General features: G+C 49.1%; 1 protein-coding gene across 2 annotated transcripts; it reads left to right on the top strand.

Moving 5' to 3' along the window:
* PRKCG (protein kinase C gamma) lies at positions 1–27,512 on the top strand (the record flags this gene model as incomplete). Of its 2 annotated transcripts, XM_080704688.1 has the most annotated exons (18): positions 1–170; positions 545–576; positions 1,526–1,608; positions 7,246–7,357; positions 7,489–7,620; positions 8,309–8,465; positions 9,304–9,438; positions 10,180–10,267; positions 10,551–10,580; positions 16,782–16,934; positions 17,263–17,451; positions 19,711–19,802; positions 19,891–19,953; positions 20,083–20,221; positions 23,083–23,163; positions 25,545–25,652; positions 26,934–27,074; positions 27,324–27,512. In XM_080704688.1, the coding sequence occupies 18 exons, from the start codon at positions 1–3 to the stop codon at positions 27,510–27,512; spliced, it is 2,094 nt and encodes a 697-aa protein (XP_080560814.1). The 2 variants fall into 2 exon arrangements, with proteins under 2 accessions (XP_080560814.1, XP_080560815.1); XM_080704689.1 differs by lacking the exon at positions 16,782–16,934.

Raw genomic sequence — 27,512 nt, forward strand, 5'->3', positions numbered from 1 at the left:
ATGGCGGGTCTGGGCCCCGGCGGAGGCGATTCAGAGGGGGGCCCCCGGCCCCTGTTTTGCAGAAAGGGGGCTCTGAGGCAGAAGGTGGTCCACGAAGTCAAGAGCCACAAGTTCACCGCCCGCTTCTTCAAGCAGCCCACCTTCTGCAGCCACTGCACGGACTTCATCTGGTGAGGGAAGGGGCTGGGGCGGAGGGCAGAAGGCAGAGGGCGGAGGGCTGGGGCGCAGACTCCTGTCACAGACCCCCCAAGAATGAGCAGAGAGGGGGTGCAGCCTGACTTCTGGAACCTAGCATGGTGGGGGGCGGGGAGCTGAACTCCTGGATCTGATGGAGGAGGGGCTGGGGGCTGGACTCTAGGGTCGGGGGAGGAGGGGCTGGGGCCAGAATTCTGGGGTTCTAGAAAGCAGAGGTGCGGCTGGGGTTCAAACACCTGGGCCCTGCGCCGACGGTGCGAGGCCACAGCCCCCAGACCTCGGGTGGCTGGCGGAGGCGTAAGGGCTCAGGTCCCCTATCGGCACTGACTTCAGGTCCTTGACTCTTCAGGGGTATTGGAAAACAGGGCCTGCAGTGTCAAGGTAAGAGCGGGGACCAGACTTCTGGGACCCCTGGAGGGTGGAGGCTGGGGCCCCACAGCTAGGCTGCTGACACACGTGTTCTCCGGTCCCCAGAGAGGCGCGGGGGAGCCCGGGGCGGGGGGTGTGGCAGAGACAGCCTGTGGTGGGGTGGGAGCTCCGATGGCTGGGCCACCGCGGAGGTGGTGCTGGGGCCCCTCCCTCGGCCGGCTCCAGGTGGGGACAGATATTTGGAGAATCTGTTGCCATGGGAACAGGGAGATTTGGAAAAGGGGAGCCGAATGGGGGGGAAGGGGCTGGAGATGCAAAGCTAGAGCCCCCCCTGCCGTCACCATGACAACACCATCAGTCCTAGGCAGGGGCAGGCCGGGTGGGGTCACCCTTGGCGGGTGGGGGCCGTGAGGGCCGGCAGTTCTGGGGGGTGGAAAAGGGGGCGAGTCCTAAAGCACCAGCTGCCGCTGTTGGGAACAGAGTGAGTCAGGGTGGGGGGCGGGCCGGAGCAGCGCCCCCAGACTCACTTCTGCTCAAGTTGTTGCGCTCTCTGCGGTGTCTGAGGATATTTCTGTTTTCTCTCTTCAAATCTGTGCCTCTCTCCTGGCTTTCTCCTGTCTTATCTGTGGGCCTGGGTCTTTTTGTCCACAAGGTTTAATTTTCTTTCTCCCTGTCCCACCTGTGTGTGCACAGCGGGGTCTCTGTACTCCAACGTCTTTCTAATTTCCTACATCTCTGAGGCTTTCTCTTGGATTCTGTGTCCTGTGCGTGCTGGGGCTTCTACTTCGGGGATTTTTCGTCTGATTTTTTCCCCCCTCTCTGTTAGATTGTCTCTGTTGGGATCCTCTCTGTTTTCCTCTCTGATCAAATCTTTCTCTTTTCAATTTTGCACCTGTCGGGGGCTCTCTGAACTTCTCCCCACATCTCCCGGCCTCCGTATCTCTGTGTTTTTCGCCTTCAGTCTGCAGCTTTGTGGTTCATCGGCGATGCCACGAATTTGTGACCTTCGAATGTCCAGGCGCTGGGAAGGGCCCCCAGACGGACGTGAGTGCCCGGACACCTGGTTCTTCCTCCTCAAGCCGCGCCCCGCCCTCACCCCCTCGGCGTCCGTCCCAATTTCTCCTGCTATTTTTAAGGCTGGGAGGGGAGGGGGGCTGGATAGATAGGGGAGCTAGTCTGGCCCAGATTCTTTGCCCTTGGCCTGGAAAGGGGGAATGCGAGGGGGCCTGGGATAGGCTGGGGACACAGGTGGGGGAAAGAGAGGAGGTAGGGGTGAGGGGACCAAAGTCCAACACTGGCGAGGGTAGGCTGCCATCCAGGTGTGAGGGGATTTGAGGAAATTGAAGCCTGAAGGATAGCGGCACAGATCAATGCAGACACCAGGCTCCTGAGATAACACAGAGAGATGTTCAGAAAGAGGGACAGGAAAAGAAAGAGACCCAGGAGGAGAGATTGATGCGGAGGCAGAAAAACGGAACAGAGAAAGCAACAGAGTGGACAAGAGGGAGTCTGGAGGCACTGAGAGAGACAGGCGGAGAATCAGAGAGACAGAGGTGCGGATGCTGGAGAGAGAGAGGCTAAAATAGGAAACGATGGGTACTGGAGATGCTAGAGAGACCCTGCAGTGCACATCACTCACGTGTGCATGTACAGATGCCCCTGCAGCCACACAGGTGCACGCACTCAGATCTACACAGCCTCTCCACCCTGTCTCTGCCTACATCCGGGGCTAATGAAAACAATCAACTCTGGGGGCTCATCTCTGCCCCCTTCTTCATTTTTTGCCCAGCCTCGGTTTCCTCCCCCTATAAAATGGAGCTGATGATTAGCTCTGCCTAGGAGAATTGTCATGATAGAAATGGTATCTGTAAGCACTCTCTGGTAGGTGGCCCTCAGCCCCATGCAGCTATGAGCACAGGACATGGGACTACTTTAACCGGGGATCAGAATCCAACATTGTTTTTTGTTTTTCATTCAGAGCCACATGTATTCGGTGGCTTCTGAATGGGATGGCACAAATCTAGACATTGCCAGGCTTGTGTTGACAATTCAGTGAAGTCTAGTGATTTATGACTTTCATCTAAGATAGGCATGCTCGTGCGTGCCTATAATCCTAGTACTTAGGAGGCTGAAACGGGAGGATCACAGGTTTGAGGTCAGCCTTTGGCAATTCAGCAAGGCCCTCGGCGACTTAGCAAGACCCTGTTTCAAAATAAGGTGGCACACACCTGTAACCCCTGTACTTGGAAGACTAAAACAGGAGGAGTTCAGGTTTGAAGCCATCCTCGGCAACTTAGTGAGGCTCTCAGCAACTAAGACCCTGTTTCCAAATAAAAAAATAAACTAGGACTTGGGGTTGTAGCTCAAAGGTTGAATGCCCCTGGATTCCAGCACAGTAAAATTAATAAATAAGGAAGGCCGGAGGTGTAGCTTGAAGGCAGAATCCCCCTGAGTTCAACTGCCAGTACCAAAAAGACAAAAACAACTTTCATTCAGGGTTTGACATAAGGCAGAAAAAATTTTTCATGATCACTAGTTAAGAGGGGGTAGGGAAGAGATCCATAGAAATTCACAAGACATTTAGACAGCTTGTCAGGTGAGGAAAACACGTTTACGTGTGACTTACACTGGGCATCAGTGTCTCCCAGCATCTATATATGCTATTGCTTGCTGAAACACCGAGGTCTTCTACCAACACTGGCTCTGATCTCTAGTGTCCCTGTGTGCACCCATTAAGTATCTTATATATAGTATAGGATTGAGTCCACAGGACAGCTTATAAAGTTAGGTCCCCATTTGAAGAGAGGTTTGAGTCCCAGGCTTTCTGTGGGCTTCCCCCAAAGGATCTACTTCTTGCACTTCCTGATGCAAGAAGATGGGTTCGCACTCAGTCAGGTGCTCTCTTGCACACCTGTAAAATCTCAGTACTTGGGAGGCAGAGACAGAAGGAACGCAGGTTCACTGCCAGCCTCAGCAACTTAGTGAGGCCCTCTACAACTTAGTGAGACCCTATTTCAAACTAAAAAATAAGATAGGGCTCACGGGTAGAACTCCCCCAAGTTCAGTCTCCAGCACTAAATAAATAAATAAATAAATAAATAAATAAATAAATAATCAGCAAGGAAGCAGAGTGAGTAGTGAAGAGGAGGTTGTCATTCCTCTGCGCCCCCCCCCCTTTCTTCTTCTTCTTTTTTTTTTTTTGAGGGCTTGGGGATGGAACCCAGGGACATTTGACCTCCGAGCTACACCCCCCTGCCCTATTTTTATTCTTTATTTTGAAACAGGGTCTCACTAAGTTGCAGAGGGCCTCACTAAGTAGATGAGGCTGTCCATGAACTGCGATCCTCTGGTTTCAGCCTCCCGAATGCTGGGATTACAAGCGTGTGCCACCATGCCCGTCTTCTTCTTCTTCTTAATGCTTTTGATTTTGTTGTAAACAGCATGGATCCAGGGCTTTAGCTGTGCTAAAGGCTAGCCAGGGGTGGTGGTGCCTTGTGAGGCTGAGACAGGAGGATCACAGGTTTGTAGCCGGCCTCAGCAACTTTGTGAGACCCTGTTTCAAAATAAAAAATAAAAAAAGGATTGGGGGTGTAGCTCAGAGGTAGAATACTCCTGGGTTCAACCTTTGGTAACACACACACATACACACACACACACACACACACACACACACACACCATGCTAGGGATATAGCTCAGGGGAGAGTGCTTGCCTAGCAAGTATGAGGCCCTGTGTTCAATCCCCAGTACTATAAAGAAAAAAAGTGTTATTGGTTTGGAAGCATGACTTTGCTTTGTTATCACAGACCCCTTTGGGAGGGTCTCATAGTCTCCATTTTACAGAGGGAGTAGTGGGCAGAGTCAGTTTGGAGGTCAGCATTAGTGTGTGTGTGTGTGTGTGTGTGTGTGTGTGTGTGTGTGTGTGTGTGTTTTATGAAGGATTGAACTTGAACCCGGGAACTATAAAATAGGGTCTTCCTAAATTGCCAAGGGCCTCACTGAGTTCCCGAGGCTGGTCCTGAACCTGTGGTCCTCTGCCTAAGCCTCCTAAGTACTGGAATTACAGGTGTGCACCACCACACCTGGCTTCTCTTACCTTCCTAATCAGGACTTTCACTTTCAGAAGAATAACAGCTTCCGCCTGTGCGTAGCTTGTGTGTTGGGCACAGAACTCACATGCACCCACGCATGCTATGGATATCCTAGGGAGGGTTAGAGGCCTGGAACACTAAAAGAAATCATGAGAACTACAAACACCCTCCCCCCACCCAAACATATATATTCAAAATAGATACCCCACTAAAATAGAGTTCAGCCGGGCGTGGTGCTGCATGCTTGTAATCCCCTCCCTTGGGAGGCAGAGACAGGAGGATCACGCAGGTTTGAAGCCAGCCTTGCTGGCTTAAGAGACCCTGTTTCCAAATAAAAATATAAAAAGTAGGTATCTGGGAGTGTAGCCTAGAGGTAGAAGGGTTTCCAGGAACCCCAGTACCACCAATAAGTAAGTAAGTAAGTGAGTAAATAAATAATAGAGTTAAAAAATAAAGTCCTTTCTCCCTATATTTTTTTCAATGCAGTCTTAGAAAAAGGCAAAGATCGAATCTTTTTTTTTTTTTTTTCCGGTACTGGGGATGAAACCCAGGGGCATTCTACCTCCAAACTACACCCCAGCCCTATTTCGTATTCTTTATTTTGAAACAGGGTCTCACTGAGTTTCAAAGGCCCTCACTAAGTAGCTGAGGCTGTCGGTGAATGGCAATCCTCCTGTCGCCTCCGGAATGCTGGGATTACAAGTGTGCACCACCACGCCCTGCTCAAATCATTTTTTTTTTAACAACCAGACATTGCCCTGGAGGGTAGAGGGTGGGAGGACATGCGCTAGCATACTGAATTTATGTATAATTAGACTCTGGAAATTTAGCATGGTTTCAAGATATAAATTGTTGTTGTTGTTGCTGTTGTTTTGCAGGCCTGGGGATAGAACCCAGAGGCATTTGACCTCCAAGCTACACCCCCTGCTCTATTTTTTATTCTTTATTTTGAAACAGGGTCTCACTAAGCTGCGGAAGGCCTCACTAAGTAGCTGAGGCTGTCCGCGAACCGCAATCCTCTAGTCTCAGCCTCCTGAATGCTGGGATTACGAAGTTGCACCACCCCACCTGGCTAAGATATACATTGTTTATTTCCATTTGACAGAGGAGGATGCTGAGGATCAAAATTGGGAAGGAACTTATGTGTAAAACCACACAGCCGGAAAATAGCCTATCTCTTATTTAAACTCAGGACTGTGTGACTGGTAAATAAATAAATAAATAAATCACAAATAATGACCACAGCAGCAATAATGCATTAAGAGTAATGTTAAACACATCTAACATGCTAAGTCCTGTTGTGTGTTTTATACTAGTTCACTCAGTCTTTTTGGATGGGTACTCTAACTGCGGGGGCATGATCTCTATCCCATATAGGACTCAGAGGAGGCGGGCCATGCAGCTGGCAGACACTGACAGAGGCTGCAGGGAACAACCCAGGGGTCAGGGTGGCCCACAAGGCCTCTGAAAACACCTCGTGAGAGGATGATGGTAGCCCCTTCCTCCTCATGTTCTGACCAAATGCCATTTAGTAGGGCATCCCCTGACCACACTTTATTTCAAATTTCAACCTCTTAACTTCTAGTGGACCCCATCCAGCTTCTTTTTAATAATTTATTTTGGCACTGGGGATTGACTTCGGAGGCATTCTATTTTCGAGTTACCACCCACAGCCTGTGTGTGTGTGTGTGTGTGTGTGTGTGTGTGTGTGTGTGTGTGTGGTACTGAAGGTGGAACCCAGGGGCTTTTTTTACCTCCGGGCTATACCCCCAGACCTATTTTATAGTTTATTTGGAAACGGGGTCTCACTAAGTTGCTGAGAGCCTCACTAAGTAGCTGAGGCTGGCTTGGAACTTGTGCGATCCTCCTGTCTCAGCCTCCCAAGTGCTGGAATTACAAGCATGTGCCACCACGCTCGGCTTTCCACAGCCTCTTTTTAAAACATTTTATTTTGAAGCTTGTAACCCCCACACTTGGGAGGCTGAGACAGGAGGATCACACAGGTTCCAAGCCAGCCTCAGCTGCTTAGTGAGGCTCTCAGCAACTTAGTGAGACCCTGTTTCCAAATAAACTATAAAATAGGTCTGGGAGCATAGCCTGGAGGTAGAAAGCCTCTGGGTTCCACCCCCAGTACCCCCAAAATAAATAAATAAATAAATAAATAAATAAAACATTTTATTTTGAAACAGGGTCTAAGCTGCAGTGGGGGGAGGGGGAGTGTGCCTCCCCAAGTTTCTGAGACTGACCTTAAACCTGTGATCTTCTTGTCTCTGCCTCCCAAGTAGGGATTACAGGCATGCACCACTGAGCCCGGCTCCCATTTGCCTTCATTTTTCTCCAGAGTACATAGCATCCATCACACTATATATTTATTTATCCTGTTAAGTCTCCACTAGAAAGTAAGCTCCAAATAGCAACTTTTCATTTGATTTGTTCGGTGCTGGATCCTATTATCAACAAAAACAAGTGTGTGACACAAAGTAGGCGCCCAGTGAATATTCTGTGTGGAGTGGGCGAGATGGAGCAGGAAGCAGGCAGGGAAGGGTCCTGGGACCCGCTGGCGTCCCGCTAAATGACTCTCCTCTGCCCAGGACCCCCGGAACAAGCACAAATTCCGCCTGCACAGCTACAGCAGCCCCACCTTCTGCGACCACTGCGGCTCCCTGCTCTACGGACTGGTGCACCAGGGCATGAAGTGCTCGTGTGAGTGCGGCTGTGGCCTGCCCCAGCTTCCCGGCCGCTCAAAAGCGCAGGGTCTGGGTTCCTGGAAAGACAGGGTTGCCGCGCGGGGGCGGGGCGGCCTGGAAGTGCTACCCCCGGTTTTGTCCTGCCAGGTTGTGAGATGAACGTGCACCGGCGCTGTGTGCGTAGCGTGCCCTCGCTGTGCGGTGTGGACCACACCGAGCGCCGTGGGCGCCTGCAGCTGGAAATCCGGGCTCCAACAGCCGACGAGATTCACGTCACCGGTGAGGCCCCGCCCCTCCCCAGGTGCGAGGCCCCGCCCAGCGAGCCCACCATGCTGTCCATCCCCTCCAAACCCAGAGGCCAGGCCCTTCTCAAGGGCCACGCCCACACCTTCCACACCTGGAGCGGGATCGGCCAAGCCACGCCCCTTTCAGCTGTAGCTGAGTCTGCAGCTTGGACCCTTGAAATAGGATTTGGTAGGCCGGGCGTGGTGGCGCACGCTTGTAATCCCCGCGCTTGGGAGGCTGAGACAGGAGGATCGCACGGGTTCGAAGTCAGCCTCAGCTACTTAGTGAGGCTCTCAGCAACATAGTGAGACCCTGTTTCCAAATTAAAAAAAAAAAAAAACGGTCTGGGAGTATAGCCTCTGGTAGAAAGCCTCTGGGTTCTACCCTCAGTACCACCACCACCAAAAAAAAAAAAAAAAAAAAAAAAATAGGATTTGGTTCCCCAGGGGATCTAGTTTTCTACTGGTGATAGGGTCAGGGCCTAGGGGTCAGATTTCTGGGTGAATGGTTGGGTAGGGGCCTTGTGCCCTGTTTTCTGGTCTTGGAGAGGTGAAAGATCATGAGAAAGGTGTCTGAGTTTAGGATATTTGACTGTGACTTGGGGGGCGGCGGGGGTAAGGCTGAAAGCCTCTTTCAAGGTCTCTAACCCAAGTAAATGACCCTCCCTCATCTCGCCCTTCAGTTGGTGAGGCCCGTAACCTCATTCCTATGGACCCCAATGGTCTGTCTGATCCCTATGTTAAGCTGAAGCTCATCCCAGACCCTCGGAACCTGACAAAACAGAAGACCCGGACTGTGAAAGCCACGCTAAACCCCGTGTGGAACGAGACCTTTGTGTTGTGAGCTGGGGTGCTGGGGAGGCTATGGTGACAGGCAGTATGGTCCGAGGGCCCTGGTGGCCCTCACAACCCCAGAGAGAAGCTGGTGGGGGGTGTTAGCATGAAGGGAAATCCTAAAAGGGGGACAGAAAAACATGGTGGGAGAAAGGGATGGAGCGACTGAGGGAGAAGGATGGAGATACAGAAGCTGAGAGACAGGTCTCTAGAGTGAGACAGAGGTCAGAAGAGAGACAGAGCAAGAGGTCCATAAAAAAAGAAGTTCAGAGGACAGGGAGATGGGCACACAACTACTCAGAGAACTGGTGAAAACAGGCAGGAGAGAGAGGGAGGGAGGGAGTGAGGGAGAGAGAGAGAGAGAGAGAGAGAGAGAGAGAGAGAAGGAAGGAGAGAAGGAGACAGGAGACACCGAGACCTGGAGGGAAAGCAAGATCCAGACAAAGAGTCTAGAAAAGGAAAAAGAGAAAAGGGTTGGAGGGGTGTAGAGAGAAACAGGGAGAGACAGAGGTGGTCACGTAGGGAAAAAAGAGGTGAACAACGCGGAAGGAAAGAGGAGAGACGTGGCAGGACAGAAGGAGAAGCCAGAAAGACAGGAGGACAGAGACCCGGGGAAAGGAGACCAGAGCTGGGAAGTCTGGAGAGACAGAGAGACAGACAGACAGACAGACAGACAGACAGACAGACAGACAGTCACCAGGAGACAGGGACTCCTGGAAGAGGGCCTGGAGCCCTTTTCCCTATGGCCCCAACAGCCAAAGCAAGAGAGGAGGCTCACCCGGCCTTCAGCACCAAGGACAGGGAAAGGGGGCGTGGCCCCTCACGATGCCCCACCCTCCCGCAGCAACCTGAAGCCCGGGGACGTGGAGCGCAGGCTCAGCGTGGAGGTGTGGGACTGGGACCGGACCTCCCGCAATGACTTCATGGGTGCCATGTCCTTTGGCGTCTCGGAACTTCTCAAGACGCCCGTGGATGGCTGGTGAGGGGCAAGGCTGGGGCTGGGGGCGGAGCTCGGCATCACCTTCTCCATCCGGGCGTGGTCTCCCCAGACCACCATCTTCCCCTCTGCCTCGCAGCACTACTCCCTCCTCCTCTCCCTACCCCTCCTCTACTTTTTCCTCCCCTTTTTCTCCTCCTCTTCTTTTCTCCTTCCTTCCCTTCCTCCTTCTCCTACCCATCTTTCTCTTCTTTCTGTTCTTTCTCCTCTCCTTCCTCTTCTTCTTTCTCCTTCCCCCTTTTTCTCCTCCCACCTCCTTTACCCCTCCTCTTCCTCTTCCTCCTCCTTCCCCTCCTCTTTCTCTTCTTTCTGTTCTTTCTCCTCTCCTTTCCCCTCCATCTACTCTCTCCTCTTCCTCTCCCTCCTTCTCCATTTTTCTTTTTTCCCTCCTTCTCTTCCTCTTTCTCCTCCTTTTCTTCTTCTCTTGTTTCCTTCTTCCTCCTCTTCTTTCTCCTTCCCTTCCTCCTCTCCCTCCTTCTCTTTCCCTCCCCTCTTTCTCCTTTCTTCTTTGCTTCCCCTGCACTTTTTCTCTCCTTCCTTCTCTCCCTCCTCCTCCTCCTCTCTCCCCCTTCTCCCTCTCCCTCCTCTCCTTATCTCACTCTTTCTTTCCATCTCTGTGTCCGTCTCTCTGTGTCTCTTTCCTCCCCTTGGTTGTCTTTGCCTCTCCCATGGGTGCCTGCTTCCCCCACCCCTGCCCGGCCCTGGTCTCCGTCTGTATGTCAGGTACAAGTTACTGAACCAGGAGGAGGGTGAATATTACAATGTGCCGGTGGCCGATGCTGACAACTGCAGCCTCCTCCAGAAGTTTGAGGTACCCAGATGGCTTCCCCGGGGGAGCCCAGCCCAGCCTCCCCCAGTTCAGAGCTGGCCTTGCTCTCTGCCCGCTGGGTGTCCACTGGTCCTGGGACTACAATTCCCAGAAGACCCTGGGGCTTTTTCCTTTATCCTTCTAGGGGCTTTGGCCCCGTGGCCTGATGGGAATTGTAGTTACTCTTCATCCCATGGCTCAGGGATGACTGGAGCCCCTGGCTCCCAATCTAGGGCAATAGCTTACTCCTTTCAGGGCCCTAACTCTTGCTTTTTTTCTCCCCCAGGCCTGTAACTACCCCTTGGAGTTGTATGAGGTGAGTACAGCTGAGGCTTTAACAAGGCTCTCTCTCCCTGTCCCCCTTTTGACTAGCTTCCAGTTCTATATGTGGGTTGAAAGCATACTTTGTGCCAGGTCCTTTCTGTGCTTGTTAAACAATGCTAGTGATCCTTAGGTGAATCTGGCCCTCCAGTGACTTCCCAAGGCAGGGACACATCACAGATACTTAAAATACAGGAAGATGTGCTAAATTAGAAGTGGCCACGCCCCGGAGAGGCTTGGGAAGGTGCCACCCAGCCTGAGGGCGCCTGTGGCCAGGAAGGGCTTCCCTGAGTCAGTAGCCTCATTTGACTCTTGGCATTTTCTGCCTATCATGGCTGAGACACTTCTCCCTCCATCACTCACTTGAACACTAGTTTGTGGGGTGTGACCTCAGCCAGGCCCCCGTTCCAGAGTAGAATCAGGCTTTTTTTTTTTTTTTCCCCTGGGGGAACCTCTTCTAATGGAAGAGGCAGTCTGAGATGGTCAAGACAGGGAGATGTACATTTGACAATAGTGATGATTTCAGGCACCAGGGAGCCCACAGCCAGGGAAGTCAAACAGCTTCCCAGACAGCTGATACTAGCAGAAGGAAGGAGAGCTCTCTTCCTCAGTCACTTTTTCTCCCCCCCCCCACAACTTTTTAAAAAATTCTCTTATGAGATTTGCATTTGGAGGAAGACATGAAGCAAAATAAACAAGCACATGATAGCCAGGTGTGGTGGGGCACGCCTGTAATTCCAGTAAATGGGAGGCTGAGACAGGAGGATCAAAGGTTGGAGGCCAGCTTCAACAACTTAACGAGACTCTATTTCAAAATAAAATAAAATAAAATAAGCCAAGTGTGGTGGTGCACACTTCTTGTAATCCCAGCATTCGGGAGGCTGAGACAGGAAGATCTCAGTTCACAGCCAACCTCAGCTACTTAGTGAGGTCCTTTGCAACTCAGTAAGATCCTGTTTCAAAACAAAGAATCAAAAACAGGGCTGGGGGTGTAGCTCAGAAGTAGAATGCCCCTGGGTTCCATCCTCAGTCCTGCAAATAAATAAATAAAATAAGGCTGGGGTGTACCTTAGAGGTAGAATGTCCCTGAGTTCAACTCCAGTACCACATTAAAAGTTCATGATAATGTGCCAAAAGGTGAAAAGCAAAAAAGAGGAAAATGGGCTTTGCACTAGATAAGAAATGCTACTGGTAGAAGATTTTGAAGTTTTAATTGCAGTAAGCACAAGAGCTTCGCCAAGAAAGTGACTATTGGGCAAAGACCTAAAAAGAGTGCGGGAGAACACTGTGAGGATCCCTGGGAGAAAGGCTTTCCAGGCAGAGGGAAAGGCATGTGCAAGGGTCCTGGGTGGGAGCAGGCTTGGAGTACCAGCACAGTGAAGTCCTTGTGGAGAAAGGGGTGTGGAGGAGACAGGGATGGAATCAGAGAGGGAAGGCATGCCTCTTCATCCCTTGTGAGGATGTTGGTTGGCTCTTAAACCAAGCGAGAGGAGAAGGCATAGGAGGGAGAAGTTCTGAGCAGTGGAGTTGCCTGAGATGATTTCGATTTTAACAAAGCTCCTGGCACTGTGTATAGTAGGCAATGAAGCAGAGGTAGAAGCAGGAGACAGGCAGTCTTGAAGTCAGGCAGGGGATGGGTTTGCTCCGATGGATGGGTGGTACTGCATTCAGCATCCATTCCCCATCTTCATCCATTCAACACCCGTTTGCTGAGATCTTTCATGTACCAAGCTACTTGATGGGTGATGTTGGAGAAACAGAGGGAGACATGGTCTCTAACTCTAAGCTGCTCACTTTCTGCTGCAGAAAAAGTCTCAGAATCCTCAGTACAAATTACTAGGACAGAGAAGTTGTAGGCACAATGGAGATCTTGCAGGCCAAGGCAGGAGCCCTGAGGAGGCCTCAACACCCAGCCTGGAGGCTTCCCAGAAGAGGCGCTCTCATTTAGGTTGAGATCCGAAATATAGATACTCTCAGTAAGGATTTTGAAGGTTAAATAGCAATTTGCTATCGTCTTTCCTCGAATCTCAGAATAGCTCCCACCAAGGTTTTCCAGTTGTTTGTGGCCACTTGAATCAGACTTATAAGAGCACTTGCTTCAAAAATCATATTTTTCACCAGGTGTTGTGGTGCATGCCTATAATACCAGGTCTTGGGAGACCAGACAGGAGGAATTGCAGGTTCAAAGCCAGATTCAGCAACTTATCAGTGTTCTCAGCAACTTGGAGAGACCCTCTTTCAAAAGCAAAAAGTAAAATAGGTCTGGGGGTATAGCTTGGAAGTAGAATGCCCCTGTGCTCAATGCTCAACACCACAAAAAATTATATTTCTTATATCTTTGCAGACTAAGTGAGACTCTCTGCTTAGTATTATTATCACTATCGTTATTGTTATTATTATTATTATTATTATTATTATTATTATTATTAGTGGTAGTAATGGATACTGAACCCATGAACATTCTGTCTCTGTGCTATACCCCCAGCCCTTTTAATTTTTATTTTTTAATTAATTTATTTTATTTTATTGTGGTACTGGGGATGGAACCCAGGGGCCTTATACCTCTAGACTATACTCCCAGACCTATTTTTTTGTTGTTGTTTGCAAGTCTGGGAATGAAACCCAGGGGCATTTAACCTCCAAGCTATACCCCTGCCCCATTTTTTATTCTTTATTTTGAAACCGGGTCTCACTGAGTTGCAAAGGGCCTCACCAAGTAGCTGAGGCTGTCCGCGAACCACGATCCTCTGGTCTCAGCCTCCTAAATGCTGGGATTACAAGCCTGTGCAACCACGCCCAGATCAGACCTGTGTTTTATATTTTGTTTGAAAACAGGGTCTCACTAAGTTGCTGAGAGCCTCACTAAGTAGCTGAGGCTGGCTTTGAACCTGTGCGATCTTCCTGTCTCAGCCTCCCAAGTGCTGGGATTACAAGCGTGCGGCACCACACCCGGCTCTTAATTTTTTATTTTGAAACAGATTCTCACTAAATTGCTGAGGCTGACTTCAAACCTGCAGTCTTCCTGTTTCAGCCTCTGAAGTACTGGGATTACAGACATGCGTCACTGTGCTTGCCTTTTTAGACTCGACTCATTCCACAGCTTCTTTGGCTCATTCTTTTGCATAGTTAAGTTTAACCACTGGGTATTCTCTCCACCTTTTGGGGGTTAACATGTCCCATAAAAATTAGGTATTCTAGGCCAGGCATTGTGGTGCATGCTTGTAATCCCAATATTTGGGAGGCTGAGACTGGAGGATTGCGGTTTGCGGCCGGCCTCCGCTACTTAGTGAGGCCCCTTTGCAACTCAGTGAGACCCAGTTTCAAAACAAAGAATTAAAAATAGTGTCGGGGCCGGGCGTGGTGGCACACACTTGTAATCTCCGTACTTGGGAGGCAGAGACAGGAGGATCGTGCAGGTTCAAAGCCAGCCACACTGGCTTAAGAGACCCTATTTCCAAATAAAAATATAAAAATAGGTCTGGGAGTGTATCCCGGAGGTAGAAGGGTTTCCGGGAACCCCAGTACCCCCCCCCACACACACATACACACATGCACACACACACAAAATAGTGTTGGGGTGTAGCTTGGAGGTAGAATGCTTCTGGGTTCCATCCCCAGTACTGCCACAAAAAAAAAAAAAAATAGGTATTCTGCACTGAGGAAAACAAAGTAAAGCAAAATAAAGTATAAGCATGTGATAGCATGCATAATTTTCTTTGAATTCTACCTTTGGATTGTTATCAATTAATACCTTAATCCATGCCCATCACTGATAGGGCAGGATGCGTTTACGATGTCTATGGTATTGTTCTCAACTGTCTCCAATAACTCAGTAGGTGCCAATTAGTGTTACCAATGCTCACCCATGTGCCAGACACTGGGCTAGGTCCCAGGGATGTAACAGTAACAGCAAACAGAAACAACCCTCATTGCATTCTGGGCACCCGTTCTGAGCGCTTTGCATTTACTCATTTATGTACTCGGCACAACTCCTCTATGGAAGTTGGCCCTGCATTCTAGATGAGGTTCTGGAGATAGCGCAACAGTGACTGGGCCCAAATCCAGGAGGTCAGCCTGCCCTTCTGCACAAGAGTGCATCATTCAGCAAACATTTATTGAGTTCCAGTTATGCCCCAGGCACTGTCACTGTGTCTCGGAGAACAAAACGGACCTCCTGCCATGAGAAGCTCTTAGGGGCAAGCAGATAGTCACACGGACGGAAATTACTAAGCACGATGGAGGAGCTGTCCATGGTAGCAAAGGTCAGGACGGCAGCAAAGGCCAGGAGAGCAGGACCGGAGCTGTCCATCGTGACAAAGATCAGTAGAGAAGAAACTGATTCTATTAAAGGGATCAAAAGCCTCTGGAAAAGTGGAGCCTGAGCCGGGCGTGGTGGCACACGCTTGTAATCCCAGCATTTGGGAGGCTGAGACAGGAGGATCGCGCTTCACAGACAGCCTCAGCTACTTAGTGAGGCCCTTTGCAACTCAGGGAGACCCTGTTTCAAAACAAAGAATTAAACATAGGACTGGGGGTGTAGCTTGGAGGTAGAATGTTCCTGGGTTTCATCCCCAGTACCACACACAAAAAAGTGAAGCCTGAGTCAAGGTCTCAAAGATGTTTGAGAAAAAGGAGAGGGGAATGCCGGGCATGGTGGCACACGCTTGTAATCCCCACACTTGGGAGGTGGAGACAGGAGGATGGTGCAGGTTTGAAGCCAGCTGCACTGGCTTAAGAGACCCTGTTTCCAAAAAAATATATAAAATAGGTCTGGGAGTGTAGCCCGGAGGTAGTAGGGCTTCCAGGGCTTTCAGGAATCCCAGTACCACCAAAAGAAAAAAGAAAAATAAAAAGAGAAAATAAAGAGAGGGGAAATGAGAATTTCTTGGGGCTACATCCCTGAGATGGAAGAAAGAACAGTTTATATAAGGCTAGGATGGCTGGACATGGAGGTGGGGGGAGGAGAGGGACCTGCAGGATCCGCCAGAACCTGGTCTTAAAGCCACGTGGAACACTGTCTCAACACAGAGAGAAGCCATTAGAGGGTTTGAAAGCATAGGGGAGACATGACCTGGTTTATTTATTTTTAAATCAGTCTCTCTGCCTGCTGCGTGGAGAATGCACTAGAAAGGGCAGCGGTGCATGTGGATGGACAGTGCGGAAGCTATTACAGGAGTCCAGTTGGTAGACCCCCTCCTGGGAGTGGAGGCAGGAAAAGGTAGAGGAGGTGCCCTAACTAAAAGCCCAGGGTGGTCTCCAGACCCACAGTAGGCAACACCATCCAGGAACTTGTTGGAAGTGCAAATTATCAGCCAGGCATGTGGTGCACGCCTGTAATCCCAGTACTTAGGGGGCTAGCTGGGAGAATCACAGGTTTTTGGCCATCTCAACAATTTGTTGAGGCCTTCAGCAACTTAGTGAGACCCCATTTTAAAACAGAAAATAAAAAAGGGCTGGGGTGTAGCTCAGAGGTGCAATACCCCTGGGTTTAATCTCTAGAACAACAGAAGAAAGAGAGAAAGATAAAGGAAAACAAAGATAAAGACAAAGAAATTCTCAGGCCCCACACCAAACTTACAGAATCAGAAAACCTGGGAGTGGGACCCCATAATTTATTTTTTATCAAACCCTCTAGGGGTTTGTGGTTTAAGAGGATAAGAGTGGCAAGATTCTAGGGAAGGACTGCGTGAGTTTTATTTCTGGCTCAGTTATATGCCCGATTTGGGACAAATTATTTAACCTCTCTGTGCTGATTTCTTTTTATATAAAATGGAAAGTATAGCAAGGTCTTCCTCCAGGAGGATCCAGAGAAAGTTCTTTTTTTTTTTTTTTTTTTTTTTTTGGTGGTGCTGGGGTTTCTGGAAACCCTTCTCTGGGCTACACTCCCAGACCTATTTTATATTTTTATTGGAAACAGGGTCTCTTAAGCCAGTGAGGCTGGCTTCGAACCTGCGCGATCCTCCTGTCTCTGCCTCCCAAGCGCAGGGATTACAAGCGCGCGCCACCACGCTTGGCCAGAGAAAGTTCTTAACAAGCACACCCCCTTATTATCTTTTCCCACCCTTATTGTCCCCCCCACCCCCTTATTATCTCTTCCTATCCCTGTCACCCTTGAACACTGTCTCTTTTGAGGACATCTCCTTATCTCTGTCTGGGCTCTGACTGCCTTTGAACCTGTCTCTCCCCTCTCTCACAGCGAGTGCGGATGGGTCCTTCTTCCTCCCCCATCCCCTCTCCATCTCCTAGTCCCACGGACCCCAAACGCTGCTTCTTCGGGGCTGGCCCAGGACGATTGCACATCTCGGACTTCAGTTTCCTCATGGTTCTAGGAAAAGGAAGTTTCGGGAAGGTTGTATTCCTGGGGGGCTCTGGGGGAAGGGGAGGATGTCTGTGGGAAGGTTGAATTTGTGATTCTTATGGAGGTGGGGAAGCCAGCTCTCTTGAACTCCTTAGTTCAAGAGAATAGAGGAGGTTGACCTTCTTAGGTTCCTGAAGAGGAGAAGTTCATAGATGCAGATACTTTCCTTGATGGGATGGAACAAAGCCAAGGTACCAGGTCCCTTGAGAGAGGGAGAAAGGCCTGGGATCCCATTCTCTGTCCCTGGCAGGAGCAGGGGTAAGACCTTGCACTACTGAGTTTCTAAAACAAACTGGCCTATTTGGACCTCTGTCTCTAGGTGATGCTGGCTGAGCGCAGGGGTTCCGATGAGCTCTACGCCATCAAGATCCTGAAAAAGGATGTGATCGTCCAGGACGATGACGTGGATTGTACCCTGGTGGAAAAACGAGTGCTGGCGCTGGGGGGCCGAGGTCCTGGTGGCCGGCCCCACTTTCTCACTCAGCTCCACTCCACTTTCCAGACACCGGTGAGGAAGGAAGGGGACAGAGGATGGCGCTGTAGCCCTGACTTGTCCCCCTCTGGATGGCTTTGATGTCAGCTTTGAGATTCTAAGTTTAGGGTCAGGCAAAAGAAACTAATGGATCCTGAGTGGGCTTAGCCTGTGGGCTAATTGATGGACACAACCAAGATGTAGGTGTTCTGGGGATATGGCCAGGTGATGGGATCTGGAGCGGCCGTGGCCAGGATGCCAGCCTCCCAGGTGAGCTTCGTCTTGAGCGTATGTAGACAGCACTCTGGATTATTGAGCACAGGTGAATGGGAAATCAGTCTTCTGAATGATGTGCCTAGAATTGGGCTCTGAGTGATGAGGTAATTACTTCTGGATTCTGACGGAAGGATATGTCTAAAATGATGTGTTTCCTTAAAATTGTAGCATGGAGCAAAGGAATATGATCTTTGGAATTTTGAGAGCATGTGACTCAAATTCCAAGGGCTGTAAATGAGTATAGCTAGCATTCTTAATTAGCTGGGGCGTGGTGGTGCATGCTTGCACCACCTAGTACTTGGGAGACTGAGACAGGAGGATCCCAGGTTCACAGCCAGCCTCAGCTACTTAGTGAGGCCATCTGTAACTTAGTGAAACCCTGTCTCCAAATAAAGAATAAAAAGTAGGGCTGGGAATGTAGCTCAGAGGCAGAATGTCTCTGGTTCCAATCACAGTACTGTAATTAATAATAATAATAATAATGATGATAATAATAATAATAATAATAAAAGTGATGCCAGGCATGGTGGTGCACACTTGTAATTCCAGTTCTTGGGAGGCTGAGAGAGGAGGATCACAGGTTCATGGCCAGCCTCAGCTACTTAGTGAGGCTCTCCACAACTTAATGAGATCCTGTTTCAAAATAAAGAATAAAAATAGGGCTGGGGGTATAGGTTAGAGGTAGAATGCCCTTGCGTCTAATCCCTAGTACTGCAAAATAATAATAATAATAATAATAATAATAATAATAATAATGAGGAGGAGGAGGAGGAGGAGTTAGTCGGGCATGGCAGTGCTCACCTGTAATCCCAGTACTTGGGAGACTGAGTCAGGAGAATTGCAGGTTTAAGGACAGCTTCAGCAACTTAGTGAGACCTTGTTTCAAAATAAAAAGGGCTGAGATGGGCATGCTGGCAAATACTTGTAATACCAGTACTTAGGGTGCTGAGATAAGAGGATCGCAGGTTCACAGCCAGCCACAGTTACATAGTGAGGCCCTCTGCAACTTAGTGAGATTCTGTTTCCAAATAATAAATAAGCCAGGCATGGTGGCGCACGCTTGTAATCCCAGCATTTGGGAGGCTGAGACCAGAGGATCGTGGTTCGCGGACAGCCTCAGATACTTAGTGAGGCCCTCTGCAACTTAGTGAGACCCTGTTTCAAACATAAAGAATAAAAAATAGGGCAGAGGGTGTAGCTCGGAGGTCAAATGCCCCTGGGTTCCATTCCCCCCCCCAAAAAAAAACAAAAAATAAAAATAGCCGGGCGTGGTGGCGCACGCTTGTAATCCCCACGCTTGGGAGGCAGAGACAGGAGGATCGCGCAGGTTCTAAGCCACCCGCGCGTGTTGGCTTAGGAGACCCTGTTTCCAAATAAAAATGTAAAAAATAGGTCTGGGAGTATAGCCTGGAGGTAGAAGGGCTTCCAGGAACCCCAGTACCACCAAAATGAATAAATAAATAAATAAAAATAAAAATAAATAAAAATAGTGCTGGGGCTGTAGCTCAGAGGTAGAATGCCCCCAGGTTCAATCCCCAGGACCACACACAGACAAAAAAAAAAAAATAAAAATAAAAAAATAAAAAGGGCATGAGGTATAGTTCAGAGATAGAGTGTTTTTAAGTTAAATTTCCAGAATAATAATAATTATTCATTCAGGTATAGCATGAACACTTTAGCCATGAGTATCCAGAATTACTTGTGTAGTATAGCTGGATATGGAAAAAAGGTTTTAGCAAGCCTGGTTTTCAGGCGAATGGTGAGGACCTTGGTATTCAATTTTAGGAGGGCAGGGAGGGCCAGAACACCTAATGCTTAGTAGAAAGGAGGAATGATCTATCGGGCTATGGAGATGGAGGAGGCAGGGCTCTCCTAGGGCTCTTCCTGGGGGTTGGCCAGTTGCTCGGGATTTCTAATAGGATGAATCCAGAGCCCTCCACATTTGCTCCGAGTGGGCAGGAAAAGACTTTTTCTGCTCACTTTTCCTACCGGAGGCAAGCCCTGGCCACTCCTTCCCAGGACCGCCTGTATTTCGTGATGGAGTACGTCACCGGGGGCGACTTGATGTACCACATCCAGCAGTTGGGCAAGTTTAAGGAGCCCCATGCAGCGTGAGTCCCAGCTGGGAGAGAAGGGAGGGGAGGGAGGAAGGGGCCGGGTCCAACCACTGACCTTCCGACTTCACACCTGCTCCTCCAGGTTCTATGCAGCAGAAATTGCCATCGGCCTCTTCTTCCTTCACAATCAGGGCATCATCTACAGGTTAGCAGCTCAGGACTTTCCATGGAGGGAAGTCGGGTCCCTAGAGGGGAAGGGTTTAGAACACATGGCTCCCGGCTGATGAACTGATGAGCCCTTCCCACAATTCCCATGGCCACTCCCATCCTCCAGGGACCTGAAGCTGGACAACGTGATGCTGGATGCTGAAGGACACATCAAGATCACTGACTTTGGCATGTGTAAGGAGAATGTCTTCCCTGGGACCACTACCCGTACCTTCTGCGGGACCCCAGACTACATAGCCCCTGAGGTAATCCTAAACTGGCTGCTCCACCTATTAATCGGTGTGACTGTCTAGTATTCATGGTGGGTGAGGCCTGGGGCTTGTTCTAACCAGGTGAGGCCTCTCTCCGGGGATCTGCATGGAGATGTGTGGGCTGAGCACTCTAGCTGGGTCTTTAAATTGGTAAAATGAGCAGGACCTGATGGCTGATGCTCTAAGACAGTGGGACCAACTTGTAGGAATTCTGTGTGAGCAGGGTATGGATCATTGAAAGAAGGTGGAGACTGTTTCTAGGGCTCTCTGAGTAGGCAAGGGTCTGTGCCCTGAGAACACTATGTGTCATCTGAGGCTGTCTGCAAGTGTATTCTAACTGGGTGAACTTGCCCTTGAGTATTCCGCTGGGTGAAAGCTCATTGATAAATATTGTATACAGTGGATTTGGGGAGTTTTTGGTTGTTGTTGTTTGTTTTGTTGAGGGATACTAAAAATTGGATTTAAGGCCTGGGGTACACACATGGTTCTTTGATCTATGTAGGTCACCCCTCTGCCATTCCAAAGGGACAGGGCCTGATCCCTAAGAATCCCAAGAGAGCGGCTGCTGTCCCTTAATTATTTTTAGTGGGTGGAGAATCATTCTAATTCTAAGCAAACTAGAACTGGTGTTGTGAATGTCCATACAGATGGGTGGTATGTGTCCCAAATTTGTGTGTGTGTGTGTGTGTGTGTGTGTGTGGTGATGTTGTAGACTGAACCCAGGGGCATTCTACTTCTGAGCTATATCCCCAGCCCTATTTTATTTTTTATTTGGAAACAGGGTGTTGCTAAATTGATGCAAGCCTCACTGAATTGCTGAGACTGGCTTAAACCTGCAGTCCTCCTGTCTTAGCCTCCCAAGTACTGAGATTGCAGGTGTGCACCACCATGCCTGGCTGTCATAACCTTCCTAAGTTGAGGAGGAGGTTGTGTTGGGAGTGTAGTCCCTCCATCTTTTCAATTGACTAATGCAAATGCTGAAGTAATTAGTGTCAGTGGTCACAAAACCCGGTTGGAAAATTAGAAAACTATGCAAAGACTCCTGACTACCACTTGTGTTTATTGAGGCCAGGTTTCTTCAGGTATGGCAACATCTTTTTTTTTTTTTTTTTTTGGTTGTACTGGGATTCCTGGAAGCCCTTCTACCTCCAGGCTACACTCCCAGACCTATTTTTACATTTTATATTTGGAAACAGGGTCTCCTAAGCCAGTGCGTGTGGCTGGCTTCGAACCTGCGCGATCCTCCTGTCTCCGCCTCCCAAGCGCGGGGATTACAAGCGTGCGCCACCACGCCCGGCTGGCAACATCTTTTTAAACAGTCCCTAAAGCCGGGCGTGGTGGTGCACTCTTGCGATCCCCGCGCTTGGGAGGCTGAGACAGGAGGATCGCACGGGTTCGAAGCCAGCCTCAGCTATTTAGTGAGGCTTTCAGCAACTTAGTGAGACCCTGATTCCAAATAAAATATAAAACAAGGTCTGGGAGTATGGCCCAGAGGTAGAAAGCCTCTGGGTTCCACCCCCAGTACCACCAAAATAAAATAAAATAAAATAAATAAAAAATAAAAAATAAACAGTACCTAAGATGAATCTAATGTGCATTCAAGAATCTGTGGGGCCAGGCGTGCTGGTGCACACATGTAATCCCAGAATTGGGGCAGTTGAGACAAATGGATCATGGTTCGTGGACAGCCACAGCTACTTAGTGAGGCCCCTTGCAACTCAGTGATACCCTGTTTTAAAAACAAAAAATAGGCCAGGCGTGGTGGTGCACTCTTGTAATCCCAGCATTTGGGAGGCTGAAACCAGAGGATCATGGTTCGTGGACAGCCCCAGCTACTTAGTGAGGCCCTCTGCAACTCAGTGAGACCCTGTTTCAAAATAAAGAATGAAAAATAGGGCAGGGGGTGTAGCTTGGAGGTTGAATGCCCCTGGGTTCCATCCCCAGACCTTCAAAAAAATAGGGCAGGGGGGTGTATCTCGGAGGTCAAATGCCCCTGGGTTCCATCCCCAAACCCACAAAAATGAAATAAAATAAAATAAAAATAAAAATAAAAATAAAAACTAGCCGGGTGTGGTGGCGCATGCTTGTAATCCCCGCGCTTGGGAGGCAGAGACAGGAGGATCACGCAGGTTCGAAGCCAGCCGCGCTGGCTAAGAGACCCTGTTTCAAAAAAAAAAAAAAATAGGTTTGGGAGTGTAGCGTGGAGGTAAAAGGGCTTCCAGGAACCCCAGTACCACACACACACAAAAATTAGGGCTGGGTATATCACTAAGAGGTAGAATGCCCTTGGGTTTCCAGTACCGTAAAAAAAAAAATGTGATCTCTGAAATTTAGCCCCCATATACCTGACATTGAAAGGAAAGATCCAGTTATCCAAATATTCTGGGTGGGTGCCCTTTGGTAGTCCGTGTGTGTGTGTGTGTGTGTGTGTGTGTGTGTGTGTGTGTGTATTTCACTGGGGATTGAACCCAGGACATTCTACCTCTGAGCTACACCTCTAGCTCTAATATATTTTTATTTGGAAACAGAGTCTCATTAGGTTGATGAGAGGCATACAACTTGCTAAGGCTGTCCTCAAACCTGCAATCCTCCTCTCTCAGCCTCCCAAGTACTGGGATTACAGGCGTGTGCTGTCACGCCCAACCCTTAGTTTGTCTTTATATTTGAGAGTAAAAGAGTGTTTTAAGTAGGTAAACTTTCTTTCCTGAAGAGTGGAGCTGTAGCCAAAATACTGAGTGGGAAGAGTTTGTGCTGAAAAGCACTTGAAGTGGGTAGGGATCCTGGGAGTGGGGCCAGAGGAATCCTAGGCTTCTTAAAGAAAAATTATGATTTCTTGCCTTCTACCTTCTCTTCAGATCATCGCATACCAGCCCTACGGGAAGTCTGTCGATTGGTGGTCCTTTGGAGTTCTGCTATACGAGATGTTGGCAGGACAGGTAAGGGAAAATGGTTTGACTATAGGTAACAGGGTGAGGTACCCCCTCTTATGTGGCCCTTGTCTCCAGAAAGAGCAGGGTAGAAAGGAGTTCTATAGTTTAGGGAGGTATGTGGAAGCCAGGGGAAGGGCAAGCCTGGGTCGCAACCAGGGTCGCTGTCCAGGGTCCTGAAGCATTATTTTACTAGAATCCAGGAGTGTGTTAGTTACTGGGTGTTGAACCCAGGGGTATTCTACCTCTAAGCTACTCCCCTCACCCCTTTTTATTTTTTAATTTGAAACGGAATCTCACTAAATTGCTGAGGCTGGCCTCAAACCTGTGATCCTCCCGTCTCAGCCTGCCAAGTACTAGGATTACATTCATGAACCACCACACTGTTCGGAGTCCAGGGGCTAATGTCTTACTTCCAGCAGCAGTCTGGAAAAACATGAACTCTTTTTTTTCAGTACTGGGGATGGAACCCAGGGATATTCTACCTTCGAGCTACACCCCCAGCCCTATTTTTAATTCTTTCTTTCTTTCTTTCTTATTTATTTATTTATTGGTGGTACTGGGGATGTAACCCAGGGGCCTTCTACATCCAGGCTACACTCCCAGACCTATTTTATATTTTATTTGGAAACAGGGTCTCTTAAGCCAGCAAGGCTGGCTTCGAACCTACATGATCCTCCTGTCTCCGCCTCCCAAGCACGGGGATTACAAGCATGTGCCACCACACCTGGCTTAATTCTTTCTTTCTTATTTATTTATTTATTTATTTATTTATTTATTTATGATACTGGGGTTGCTGGAAGCCCTTCTACCTCCAGGCTACACTCCCAGACCTATTTTATTTTTGGGAAACAGGGTCTCTTAAGCCAGTGTAGCTGGCTTCGAACCTGCGCGATCCTCCTGTCTCCACCTCCCAAGTGTGGGGATTACAAGCGTGCGCCACCACGCCTTGCTAATTCTTTATTTTTGAAACAGGGTCTCACTAAGTTGCAGAAGGCCTCACTAAATAGCTGAAGTATTCTGTGAACCCAGATCCTCCTGTCTCAGCCTCCCAAATGCTGGGATTACAAGCATGTGCCACCATGCCCGGCTTATGATTTCTTTCTTGAAGCACTGTTTTCATGTATATAAAATAATGGAGTGACAAATTAAATCACTCATATAGTTATTAAAACAAAATTTAGCCAGGCATGGTGGTGCACGCTTGTAATCCCCATGCTTGGGAGGCTGGGACAGGAGGATTGTGCAGGGTTGAAGCCAACCTCATCTGGCTTAAGAGACCCTGTTTCCAAATAAAATATAAAATAGGTCTGGGAGTGTAGCCCATAGGTAGAAGGCCCCTGGGTTCCATCCCCAGTACCACCAAAAAAATTTAATTGAATCTTACTTAACCAACTAAATTAAGTATACACAGTTGTCTAAATATTAAAAAATGTCCATTTATGCTATTTTCTATCAATTCATTAAATAGTAAGCTGTAACAATAATGGGAAGAAAAAAGGAAGGTCTGACAGTAGTTTCGAGGGAGAAATGATCATTTAAAATATCTCCAACTCTCATGATAAAATATCCGTGACTTCTATTGGCAAGAAAGTCACACGTACTCCTGTTGGAGATTTTTTGCCCACAACCATAATTGGAGGAAATGATAACTTTCAGTGAGCAGCTTAAAGAAATAAAGGTGCTAGCTGGGGATGGTGGCGCATGCTTGTAATCCTAGTACTTGGGAGACTGAGACAGGAGGATCGCAGGTTTGCGGCCAGCCTCAGCTACTTAATGAGGCCTTCTGAAACTTAGTGAGACCCTGTTTCAAAATCAAGAATAAAAAAATAGAGTTGGGTGTAGCTCAGAGGTAGAATTCCCCTGGGTTCCTTCCCTAGTAACACACACACACACACACACACACACACACACACACACACACACACGCTGTTTTTTTCCCTATCCACCCTCACAGACCCCCCACCCCCACCCCCGTTGTATATAAACCAGCCAGACTCCAAATTCAGAACTCTTGTCTTTCCTGACCTCAGAAGACTGGGTGACACTCATCTAACCAGGAGAATGCATTTACAGTCTTTCCTGCAGTTTCTCTCTCTTCTATTTAAGTGACATATTGCTTCATTAACACCCTGTTGATTTACATATTAGATAAATAGAGCCAGCCAGTGGAGAGAGGCACAGGACTGAAGCATGAGGAGGTAGAAAGCTGGAGAGAGGGAGAAAAAAAATCAGCTTTGGTGTTGTGGTTGGCTTCTTCCCCAGGAAATTGTGTAGGGCGAAATCACTGGATGGTCATTGGTTGGTTGTTTTCATGGTGGGAAATGAGGATGTGATGGTTTGGGAAAGGTAGTTTGGGGAGTCTCTGACTATTTCTTCCATTTTCGTAGCCTCCCTTTGATGGGGAAGATGAGGAGGAGTTATTTCAGGCCATCATGGAGCAAACGGTCACCTACCCCAAGTCACTCTCCCGGGAAGCTGTGGCCATCTGCAAGGGGGTGAGAGCCCCAATTCCCAGTTTCTCCAAACTTGCACCCCATTGTTATCTTTTAGAAAAAGACCCCCAAGTTGGATGTGGTGGCACACACCTGTAATTCCAGTACTCGGGAGCTGAGACAGGAGAATCACAGGTTCAAATACAGCCTTAGCAAGTAGTGAGGCTCTCATAAACTTAGAGAGACCCTGTTTCTTAAGAAAAAATAAAATAGAGCTGGGGATAGAGCTCAGAGGTAGTAGAATGTCCCTGGGTTCAATCCCAGTAAACCCTTCCAAGAGAAAAGAAAAGACAAGAAATACCAAACTGGGTATGGTGGTACACACCTGTAATTCCAGTACTTGGGAAGCGGAAGCAAGAGGAATACAGGTTCAAAGCCAGCCTCAGCAACATCGAGAGACTCAGCAAGTTTGCCAAGACCCTGTGTCAAAACAAAAAATAAAAAGGGCTGGAGGTATAGCTTGGAGGTAGAATGCCTCTGGGTTCAATTGCCAGTACCAAACAATAACAATAACCAAAAAACCAGACCCCCCATTTCCTCAAGTCTCTTTACCTTCCATTTTCTGGAAAAATTGACAGGATACACAGGTTTTGTTAGAACAGTAATTTGCTCCAGCTAGAACATGGCCTCAGCCCTATCCCCCTCTAGCTTTCCACTCCCTGGCTCACTGCAGAAAGTGCTCAAGAACTCGGGGGGCAGGGGTCCAGGAGACCTGACTGCTACAGCTTTTGGTCTGGTGAGCTCATGGAAATCACCAAAACTGTGAGCCTCAGTCTCCTCTCTAGAGTTGCAGAGTAAAGGCAGGAGAAAGTGCCTGGCTTTTGTTGCAAACCTCCCTTGGCATACTTCTTCCAGCTCCTATTTCTCATCTCTGTCTCTCTTGGGTTTCTGTCCCATACCTCTGCCTCCATCCATATATGATGGGCTTTCCTGTCCCTCCTACTTCTTTGTGTCTACTTCTGTATCTCTGTCCACACTTGGGCACCTATCCCATTCTCTCCTCTTCTCTCTCTCTCTCTCTCTCTCTCTCTCTCTCTCTCTCTCTCTCTCTCCCTCCCTCCCTCCCTCCCTCCCCCTCTCCCTCTCCCTCTCCCTCTCCCTCTCCCTCTCCCTCTCCCTCTTTTCTTTTTTTCCTTCCTTCTCTGTCCCCTGGCCATTCTTCTTCCTGCGGATCTGTGTCTGTGCCTCCCCATTCTTTACTTGTGGTCTCCCTCCCTCTCCTTCTCTGGGACTCCCTCTCCGGGACTCTGTCTGTCCACTTCTCTGTGTGTGTGTTTCCCACAGTTCCTGACCAAGCACCCAGGGAAGCGCCTGGGCTCAGGGCCAGACGGGGAGCCCACCATCCGAGCACACGGCTTTTTCCGCTGGATCGACTGGGAAAGGCTGGAGCGACTGGAGATCGCGCCTCCCTTCAGGCCGCGCCCGGTCAGTCACTCAGTCCCCCTGGGAGCATAAAACCTTAGTCTCTGGGGGTGGGGGTGGGGCAGTCCTGAGCATCAGTACCTATTGTATGTGGAGGCGGGGCCCCTCTGCAGAGACACCTCCGAAAGGGGGTGCAGAGACCATAGAGGATGTGTGCTGACTCTGGAGGGGACAGGAGAGGGGTGCAGGTGACACAGAGCCCCCAGGAGCCGGCTGAGCCAGCGCCTGACTCCCTCCCCACCCGTCTCACAGTGTGGCCGAAGCGGCGAGAACTTCGACAAGTTCTTCACACGGGCGGCGCCAGCGCTAACCCCGCCGGACCGCCTGGTCCTGGCCAGCATCGACCAGTCAGATTTCCAGGGCTTCACCTATGTCAACCCCGACTTCGTGCACCCGGATGCCCGCAGCCCCACCAGCCCCGTGCCCGTGCCGGTCATGTAA

The sequence above is a fragment of the Muscardinus avellanarius genome (genome assembly GCF_963383645.1).
Source record: "Muscardinus avellanarius genome assembly, chromosome: 10".
Classification (NCBI taxonomy): Eukaryota; Metazoa; Chordata; class Mammalia; order Rodentia; family Gliridae; genus Muscardinus; species Muscardinus avellanarius.